The 10,571-nt window shown below is 32.7% G+C and overlaps 1 protein-coding gene across 1 annotated transcript; it reads left to right on the top strand.

The window, feature by feature from the left end:
- The first annotated feature begins 1,122 nt into the window (after positions 1-1,122).
- Positions 1,123-3,290, top strand: LOC134234477 (hexokinase type 2-like). The gene is made up of 5 exons (XM_062716556.1): positions 1,123-1,139; positions 1,368-1,523; positions 2,022-2,161; positions 2,488-2,621; positions 3,205-3,290. Exons 1-5 carry the CDS (start codon positions 1,123-1,125, stop codon positions 3,280-3,282), a joined length of 525 nt encoding a protein of 174 aa, XP_062572540.1. The 3' UTR covers positions 3,283-3,290.
- The last annotated feature ends 7,281 nt before the right edge of the window (positions 3,291-10,571 follow it).

Genomic DNA, 10,571 nt, shown 5'->3' with positions numbered 1-10,571 from the left:
TAAATTTTGTATCACTTTAAAGGGGGTCATTTTTCAATGGGGGTCAATATTTTATAGGACTAACATATAAAATAATGACCCCTAGGACTCTTTTTCTAGAAAAAATGATTTTTTTTCTACGGGTAGGGGGTCATTTTTTGTCGTTGAAAAATGACCCCCTGGTCATTATTCGATGGGGGTCATTATTCGTCTTTACACTGGATGTGATGGCAAGAATCAGTGATAACACCGGGGCCTTAAGGTCAAGATCTAGTAAATAACTTGAGACTAATTTTTTGGTGCTAGATCCATTATGACGTCATAATCAATTTCAACTTTCTTTTTCCCGTACTTTACGGCTTTAGCAGAATTATGTAGAAAATAGGGTATTTTCATGTCATTCAATTTAAAATCATATGAAAAGTAAACCGGATATCTATATTAAATTTGATATTGATTTGAAGAAGAGGCCATGAACATACTAATTACCGTTTTCTGAGAGACTGTAGGCAATCTGGATACATTTTCTTTGCCGAATATGAAAAAAACTCCTATATTCATGACTGGTTTTCTTAATTTTTCATTAAAAATGACAGTTTAAAATACAGTTTTTCATCTTGTTTACCTACAAATTATGCCCCGAAACACCTTATTTGACCAAGCTAAAGTTGTAAAGCATCAATAAAGGAATTTATTTCTCAAGTTTGATAAATCTGTAGGCACCTTTCATTTACTAGATCTTGACCTTAATGGCAGGGAACTACGTGGACAATAATTGTAGAATCGGAGTGATTCTGGGTATGTGAATGATCCCCTTAAAAGTGAAAACATCTATTAAAGATTTTTATGAGATCATAATATTTTCTTTTATTATGATATTTAGGGACTGGTTCAAATGCCTGTTTTGTGGAACATTTGGAAAACTATAACAAATTCATATCCACTGATCCAAGTACAAACCAGGTATGTTTAGATATGGAAATTTTTCATGCAACATATTTTGACTCATTGATAACATAACTGAAATTTACTTACAATGAAGAAAACATGAAAAGGTTTCAATATTTTTCGTTTCCATATAGATTTTAGTTAATACGGAATGGGGAGCATTTGGTGACAATGGCTGCTTAGATTTTTGTAGAAATGAATTTGATAAAGAGGTGGATTTACATTCGAATCATCCTAATTCATTTACCTGAGTTTATCGTTATTTTTCTGGAGTCTGTACGTTCTGCTCATGTTTTTTGTTATATAATGCTTTTGAAGTATCAAAATGTTTAGATAATATTAGATTTAAAGCCATTATTCATACATGTTTGCATTTGACCATTTATTTTCACTAAGCAGTGAGTTTTAATGATTGTCTTTTTATTTTTTTCTTATTTTAGATTTGAGAAATCTTTCGGGGGGTTGTACCTTGGAGAGCAGGTTCGGTTGACTCTCTTGAAGCTTATAGATGGAGGGTGTCTATTTAATGGAAAGTCCTCCCCAGAGCTGATGAAGAGATGGGGGTTTACTACTTTCAATGTCACATCTATTGAAGCGTATGTATATGTCAAATTTTCAACCTAAATGAGGCGTATAATTTGCAATATAAAATACTAATTTTGGAATATGAAAAAAAAACCACAATATTTTTTTTTGAATAAAAACCAAAAGATTCCACATACAATTTTGAAGATAATCACAAATAAATCACAAAATTGTCGAATATGAGTCATACAAGTAAGCTAAGGAATGTGAATACTTTTCGAAGTGAAATCACATTTAAACCACAAAAAACACGAAGACGATTATTCAATTGAAATCACAAAAAGGTTTCCGGATTAATACATTGGGAAAAACAAAATTTAATCAAACCACATAACACAAAGAAAAGCTTAATTTATTCTAAGAATATAATACAAAAGAAAACATGATTTAATCAAGAAGTATTTTGCAAAGGAAAGACATAATTTAAGATTGATGATCTAAGAGGACAAGAAGTAATTTTTTTATTATAATAAGTGCATCCAGTAAGATTAATTACCTTGATGTTACAGAGACAATGAGACTTCGGAGAGAACCTGGTCCGTCCTGCAGGCCTTTGGTTTGGCAGACAGAGCAACAGAGGAGGATGTATCACTGGTGAGAGAGGTCTGTGCCATTGTGTCGGAGAGGGGGAGCAAAATAGTGGCGGCTGGTAAGGACCATCAATTAAAGTTTATAGTGATTACTAAATATTGGACGACACTTGTTGATTAAGACCACTTTTCTTATGCGAGATTTTTTGAGAGGATGATTTTTTTTTTATCAATTAAACGTATCATAACGTACATACAAGTATTTTTACAAAAGTCATTCTGTCTCTGTCTCTGTGCATGCAGGACCATGCTCGCAAGTACTGTTGCAAAAAATTTCTTGGGTTTTGTATTTTTTCTGCTATACCTGGTTGTAACCGCTTTTTCTATATTAACATACAAAAAGCATTTTATAGTTTAAATGAATGTGAGTATTAATTTCTTCCAGCATTAGCGGTTCTTTTGAACCATATACACTTGCTTGAAGTAACCATAGCTTTTGATGGATCTTTGTTTGAGAAGCACCCAAAGTATAGGGTCCACATAGCAGATCTATTAGCTAAACAAGTTCCAACTACAAAGGTATATATATTTATGGACTCTGTTTTTAAGTTTTGTGTGAGAAATTATCGTAAACTCAAATTTATTTTATTTATAATTATAAATTATATTTAGATTAAACAATGTATATGCATCTTAGTCTGACTACTGTATTGAAAATATATGCAGTGTCTATTATGTGATCTACTATGCCTGGTCAAGGTTTCGTGTGTAATTGGGGTTTGAATGTTGTAGAATTTCTATGCATTTTATAAAAGAAATATTAAAGAACGTTACGATTATATTTATCACATATGCTATTATAAAGAGGGAAAAAAGATCAGAGGAATAATAATGCAAAGTAATAAAAAAAAAACCCATTAAAATGTAGCAGAGAATCGTCTTCATACAAGCTGGGAAAAAACTCCTATTCTAAAACCCTTGTTGAACTTCGAAAAAGTTTTCTTTTTAAATTTACCCCCCAAATACAAAATATTATAGGAAAAGGAATTCAATACCGTATATATATATATATATATATATATATATATATATATATATATATATATATATATATATATATATATATATATATATTATTTTATTTTATTTTTTTTTTCTCCAGACAAAGTTGATTTTGGTAAAGGACGGGAGCGGACAAGGCGCAGCATTTGTGGCCGCCGTAGAATACAAACAGCCTTAAACAAACCAAAGAAATATACACGCTGTAGAATTCAAACAGACTAAAAAGAAACAAAGAAATATACATGCTGTAGAATACAAACAGGCTAAAAAGAAACAAAGAAATATACACGCTGTAGAATACAAACAGTCTTAAACGAAACAAGGAAAAATATGACTTTACTACTGTTTTCTGTAACAATACATCATTAATTAAAAATATTTTAAAAGAATTTTTTTTCAGTTTTAATTTTTAAAAAAAAATTAGAAAACTCATTTTCGTTTTCACTGTAAAGAGTGTTATAGACAGTGGCACCATTTATTATTTTGTCAGTTCTCAAAACAAGAGTGGATTAATAGTGCCATGTTGCCTAGTAGTGAACCATCTTCACTAGACAATGGTTTATGATAAGCTGTCTTGGGATTAACAATCAGAAACTCTTTGCCAGCAAAGATGATATTGTATGCTATTGACCATAATCATTTATTACAATATCTATGAAAAAATAAAGCTATATACAAAGTACATATTAATGAGTGCTTATATGCGTCTAATGATTTTATTTGTGCAACATTTACCCAAAAAAGGAAGCTATCAAGACTTGACATTTAGAAAATGAGTTATGTAACATTTCTAAAACAGAAGGTTATAACAATTGGATATATCGGAATGAATGACTGAAAGTGTAGGAGTAGCATTTTGAATGAATGCCTGATATCATTCTCTTTTTCACTAAGCCTTGCAACTATTTCATTGAATTAAGAACAATAAAAAAGAAAACCGTGTTGGTGCAGTCCATTATGTAAATTAATTTAATTGAAATCAGACTTATTCTGTAGGAAAAGTGACATTTTGACAATTTTGACCTTACTGTACATGAATCCCCGCTTGAAAAGCAGGGGATTTGTGGTAATAGGGGTGTCAGTCCGTCTGTCTGCCTGTCCGTTCGTCTGTTACGCTTTGGGATACTCATCGTTTATCTAAAACCCCTCTCATACCACTGAATAAAATTTAATGAGACTTTCAAAGAATCTTTGTTACACAGTGACATTGTGCACCTCCTCGTTTTTCTTTTTGATCTAATACATATTTTGGGTATCTAATAGGAAAACATGAACTTTGCCATTCTTTTTTTATTATAATATTGAAGGATATCCATCTCTAATCCGCAACTCCTCCTATATTGATAATACTTTCACAGATTCTTCATTACATAATGCCATAGTACACCCCCTTTTTTATTTTTTTGACACATTTCGGGTCTCCTAACGCAAAACATGGCGGGGGGTGGGTATGTGGGGGTATCACTTAATGAGCTCAGTGTTCACAGTACCTCTTGTTTTATTTTACCAACTACTGCTCATCGAAATCATGGAGTAATCAATTAATTTGGGGAAATAGTTTTATTCAAATAAGACCAAAACCGTAGAACAAATTTCATTTTGAAAAACAGTTTACAGAAAGACATACATCATATCAAATTCCTAAGCTTTTCTGACCCCTTAGCAATAAATTATATTTAACTGATCATTCACCTCATCTCTCAAATATAAAACGAAAACAACAACAACAAAAAACTGACGGACATCATATTTGAAGGTTGGTTACCTTATCAAAAGTATTGAAATTTTTTTGTCAAGTATATTTTTAAAATCTACACACATAGCTTAATAAGAAAAAGACATGGATGTCAGTGCGCTTCTTCTTAGCACTACGGAGTAATTAATATGTCCTTTTTGTACTATAATTACGTCTTACACATGAATCAAATTTCAAAGTTTTTTATCCAAATGATTTATTGGATCAAACAGTCTTTTTTTTCAAATTAAATAGTCACATTAAAAATTATGACAACAAAAATAGTTTCAAATTCCGCATTGTAATTTACTTGACCTTTCTCTACTCAAAAAATGCTATTTTTCTGGTATTGAAAATTAAAAGCTATAATTATAAAATCAATTGAAAGTAATGACGTTTTTCCGAATTTAAGCAGAGTGGTTAAAATTATCTTATATATTCAGAAAATGAAATAAAAAGTGGGGGTCCGTGATGTTAATTCTTAGATATTACTAAAATAGTGCTAATTTTATAAATATATATACTTTAGGACCAGCATAGAAAATTTCACTGCAATAAAATACTCTGTGTGCAGGCTGCATGCATGTAAAAATAGGAATCCAATCCCAACAAAATTGAATACTTCGAAAGAGGATAAGCTGAGATAAGCTGATCTTTTTCTTCTACAAAAAACCTTCCTCCACAAAATTTAGTTCCACACTAAATGTTTTCGGCATGGAATTTAATCATTTGGTCTTAATTGAATATAGTTTGATTATTAGCATTATACAATCCAAATTTATTGTAAGAACTTAAACATTATGTAGCTTTTTTGAAAAGAGGAACAAGACAAAAATTAAATCTGCTGAAAAGCTGAGGAGCGAGTAAGGCGGAGATAAATCACATTGCGTCGACTCTTCCCTCATTATTTATTAGCGTGATTTGAGTGTAGGTTTAGAGATAAGTCCTTTATATTGGTCTCATTGAATGCTCGGATTGGGCGGTGAAATATTTCACCTTCTGACGGGACTATATTTTCCGGCAAAACTGAGCAAGGCCGACAACGACACGATGCTGCAATTGTCACTGGGAATGGAACTGTTCGGAAATATCGAGAACTTCCGCCGGAGGGACACCGAAGGAAAGTTCTTAGATGTTGCACGTCGTCCTGCTGACAGCATTGACAGAAATGAATGACCTCTGATGACGATGTTTGTGACGGTCTGGCGTGGGAGGAGCAGCCGCCCATACATGCTCTGACCAGAATCCTCTTTGGGTGGCAGCTTCCATAACGTACTGTATAGATGGCATGTCGCCGGATACACTGCGACTGTATGAAACTAAATAATGACAGAGCAATGAACACTGTTCCATGGAAAAGAATCCGCATGATCAACCTGCAAATAAAGAAGTGCATTCATGAAGATATTCGTAACATTTTCAACTGTTTGAAAATTATTAATTCAATTTAAAATAAAATCTTTAAATATATTCATAGTTGATTATGAACACCGACTGTGCAAAATAATTTTTGCAAAACGAACCCAAAGATTGTCTGTTTGTGATATTTAGAAAAATATTGAGAGAGGTAGCATACGAGGGTTGTCATTTTCAATATCTGTTGTTTCACTAAGACTATAAAGATAAAAAGCTGCACTAAAAATGTCTATGGAATATCTTTATAAATAACATTTTCCTCACAGGTAAACGAATCCACCAAGTCAGCTGTTGGATCACCACTGACGACGTCAAAACATGGCTCGTAGTTTGGGTGAATTTGTTCTAGAAACTGTCTCTAATACAATTCATTTCAGAATAAATTTGGCACTGTGTTTAATTTTCTTTTAGTTACCAAGTTATGCATTTCAAATACTAAAAAATTACGGAGGTAATTCTTTTAATAGACAATTTCACGATCCCGATTATAAACATAACTGATCAAATTGTTAAAAAAGTCTTCACGTAGACCTATGACGTCCCGCTCTTGTCTTTTCAGTTCGTCTTCATTTTAGTGGTTAATTCTCTTCTATCGGATAATTAGTCAAGTCAACCTCAAACTCTTCAACTAGAGATGAATACCAGGTATGTTTCACATACTTACGTTTATGTTTTTTCATCATCAACATCTGTTTTAGATATGTATAATTATACAGGAGTCATATCCCGCTCAACTTATTGTTACTTTATAATTTGGTGCTCAACGCCCAACGTCACCATTTTTGACAATGTCTAATTTAAAGTGCTTTAGTAAATATCGTCATATATATGTCATTAATGATGTTAAATAAATGAATTTTTATACACGAGTACACCAAAGTATAAAGTATTTATGTAGGTAAGTTTTGTGAAATTATATTTCCGTTTAGCCTGATAACAAAGAAAATATCTTTGACTGTGCTATTTGTAAAAGTAAAAAAAAAATTGCCGTGCACCGACTTCGATATTAACACCCTTTGAATTCTGTTTTTATAGGCATTTGACGTCACAGGCCTATAATATTATGTCAAAATAGCAAAAAGATCATTTTCCAACAGCATGCAAAAATTATTAATTTTGGTTGAATAGTATTTGAAATGTTCAAAAAGTTCGCGTTTTTCTGGGACAACCCTCGTAAAATCGCTTAAACCTAGGAAAGGGTCTACGGATATTACAAAGCTTATCTACTTTTTTTTTCAAATACTGTTTTTAATATTCAATCTTTTTGCATAAATTTTAAATATCGTTTGATTCAAGAGTAAGTGACGTTAGAGTTTGACCGAGCTCCCACTCACTTTCTCTACTTCAGTTAAAAATTCGAATTTCTGAAAGGAACGAAAGTTGAAATAAATACTAATGAAAATGAAAGTCATAAGATGGGCAGGTAGAAGAAAGTGCGTGGAGGATAGGCCTTTCCTGTCATATCCTGTGGAATACGATACTACGCTTGATCTGCATGTACGCCTGCTGGGAAAAACGTATACAGTGTATGTCAGATACGAGGAGCGTTCAATAAGTAAAGTCCACCTGTGACGTCTTTGTTTTGTTTGAGCGCTCCATTACTTTTAAGGAATGGAGAGTTTCAATTTTCATTGAAAACGGAATTTCTTATGTTCTTATTCTCCTTCCCATGCCTCTTCCGAGGAAAGACTTAGAAAATTTTGGAGAAGAGTGTTAGAAAATTTTAGAGTTGATTTTCACATTATGAAAATTTTATTGCCCATGGTAAGAATCGAACCCGGTACCCTCCGCTTTGCAGTCGGGTACTCATTTTTCACTGAGCAATCGAAGCTGTTGAGAAACACTGGATTAAAATAACTTTAGTATACTTTTTTCGCTTTACTTTCTATAGTATATGAAATAAATACTACAAATATATAATGTCTATTTACAATGTATCATATAAATATTCTTTATTTTATATTAACAAACAATAAATAAAAGTATTAAAAAGGAGGATTTTACGCGGGTTAATATACTCGTAGCGCCCCATTCCTTACAAGTAATGGGCCTCGGCCCCTTCGGGGCCTCGGCTCCATTACTTTTAAGGAATGGAGCGCTACTCGTACATTAACCCTTACGCAATGCAAAATGCAGCGTTTAAAGGGTGTTAAATATCGGTAGTCGGTGCACGACAATTCTTTGACTTTTGCAAATAGCACAGTCAATGAAGTTGTATTTGTTTTCAGGCCATATGGAAATATAATGTCATAAAATTTATCTACATAAATACTCTATAATTTGGTGTACTCGTGTTTAAAATTTCATTTATTTGACATCGTTAATGACATATATATGACGATATTTACTAAAGCTCTTTAAATAAGACATTGTCAAATAAGGTGACGTTGGCGGAAATGTGGAGCACCAAATAATCAAGCAACACTATGTTGAGCGGGTATGACTCCTGTACAGAGGAAAAGAGATGTTAACGATGAAAAAACACAAACTTAAGTATAATAAACAGGTTTATCTCTAGCTGAAGGCGTTTGAGGTTGACTTGAATGACAGGTTATCCGAAAGAAGAGAAAATTAAATGAAGATGAACTGAAAAGACAGCAGCAAGACGTCATAGGCCTACCTGAAGACCGCTGTAAAACAATTCGATCATGATCAGTTAGGTTTACGATCGGGATTGTGAAAGAAAATTAGATAGAGTGCTAATTTATGCTTTAATGAATTTTATAAGAGGCACAGTTTCAAGAATAGATTCAGAAACATTACGAGCTACGTTTTAACGTCGTCAGTAGTGCTCCGACAGCTGATTTGTTTACCTTAGATTAAAAAAAAGTTATTTATAGAGATGTTTCATTGAAATTTTTATGCATTATTCAAAAAATGTTGATAACGATGTTTGCCACTTTTAAACTTTATAGTCTAAGTGAAACAAAAGATATTGAAAATGTTCGCGTTTTTCTGGGACAACCCTCGTATTACGTACTTTTCCTACTCTTAGATGACAGTAATGCCAGGGCGAATTTTTGTGCATTTGAAAAGCAAACGTAATACCTACAGTGATAATGAAGACATTTACGGAAGCTTATAAAATTATATGATTGCCAGAATAAGTCCAACGAAAGAAATGTCCTCTACAAAAATTTGAAATTTTCAATTAAAATGAAATGTTTATTGAAAAATTCAAATTCCTGTAGAGGACAGAAAGCAGGTCATTTAAGCACTTTCTTCGCAAGGCAAAGCTTTTTTACACTCTTATGTTTTGTTATCCATTTTCACCTCAAGATCCAAGAGCTTTAGGTACATTTGCATGAACATTAGTACCCTTTTTCTATTTTTGTTACAAATGAGATTGCCGATTCACACTTTTCATAAGGCGAGATGGTGAGGACATCAAATGTTACAGTGTAGATGTCGTCATAGTCAACCTTGTGTCATTTTCCCCAAGACTTTACTATTTATAACAAGGTATCATATAGCGATTCACAGAACTCGGACAGGAATTAAACTGACAGATATATTTTGACCTTGAAAGGTTGTTGATACTGCAAGATAATTTTTTACAGACCGCAATAAAAAGTGCAGAGAATTTAGTTGTAAGAACAAGTGAAGATGAAAGGGGCTAAATTGCACTCTTTTTTCATATGTTGTTCCAACTTCGCTAGCCAAGGGTTTCTGTTTCATATGAGGAGAGTAGCGTATCAGAAACCCTTGACTAGCGAAGGTGATATTGCTCTGGGTGGTGTATTGTAATATCCCCATTCTGTCCATATATATTGTACACAAATCATGGAATTCGCATGCTAAAAACTAAGATGTGCGTACAATAAAAGCAATTCTTGGGAATGAGTTGCTTTTTAACAGCAGATATAATACTTTTATTTCTATGTTTCAGCACAAAGCGATGATATTAACTATTAGTTCGGTTGATGTTCGTGTTCTAAAAATGTATACAAAAGTCATATCAATGTTATATAATCACGAGTTCTGTTAATAAGGTGTTAGCAGTCAAAGAGGCAATCTTAGAAGCTAGAAACTTTCCACACGTCATCTAATATCAATGATCAACCATTTAATATCTAAAGAAAATAAAAATAGCAGAAAAAAAATGGAAAATGTAGTTTATATTCATGTTTACCCAAAGCACTAAGTACATTGTACTGATAAAACTGGAAGAACTTTATCCCCTATAGCATAGCATTCCTAAAAATAGCATCAATAGCGAGTAGTATTGATCGAATTAGATCATTCAAACAGCAACCATTTGAACTGGCAAGGAAAGGGATTAAGGATATGGCAATAATGGGGTTACAGAAAGAGGC

This window comes from Saccostrea cucullata, unplaced genomic scaffold (assembly GCF_032062105.1).
Source record: "Saccostrea cucullata isolate Sc308-1 unplaced genomic scaffold, CSIRO_AGI_Scuc_v1 ctg482, whole genome shotgun sequence".
NCBI lineage: Eukaryota > Metazoa > Mollusca > Bivalvia > Ostreida > Ostreidae > Saccostrea > Saccostrea cuccullata.
The sequence above is the reverse complement of the archived record's forward strand: the minus strand, read 5'-3'. Positions and strand labels throughout refer to the sequence as shown.

Bases quoted from the DNA above. Each gene is read 5' to 3' on its own strand.
- LOC134234477 (XM_062716556.1), top strand. The intron at 1,524-2,021 runs GTATGTATATGT...TTGATGTTACAG, and splicing joins AATGTCACATCTATTGAAGC to AGACAATGAGACTTCGGAGA. The intron at 2,622-3,204 runs GTATATATATTT...TTTTTTCTCCAG, and splicing joins AACAAGTTCCAACTACAAAG to ACAAAGTTGATTTTGGTAAA.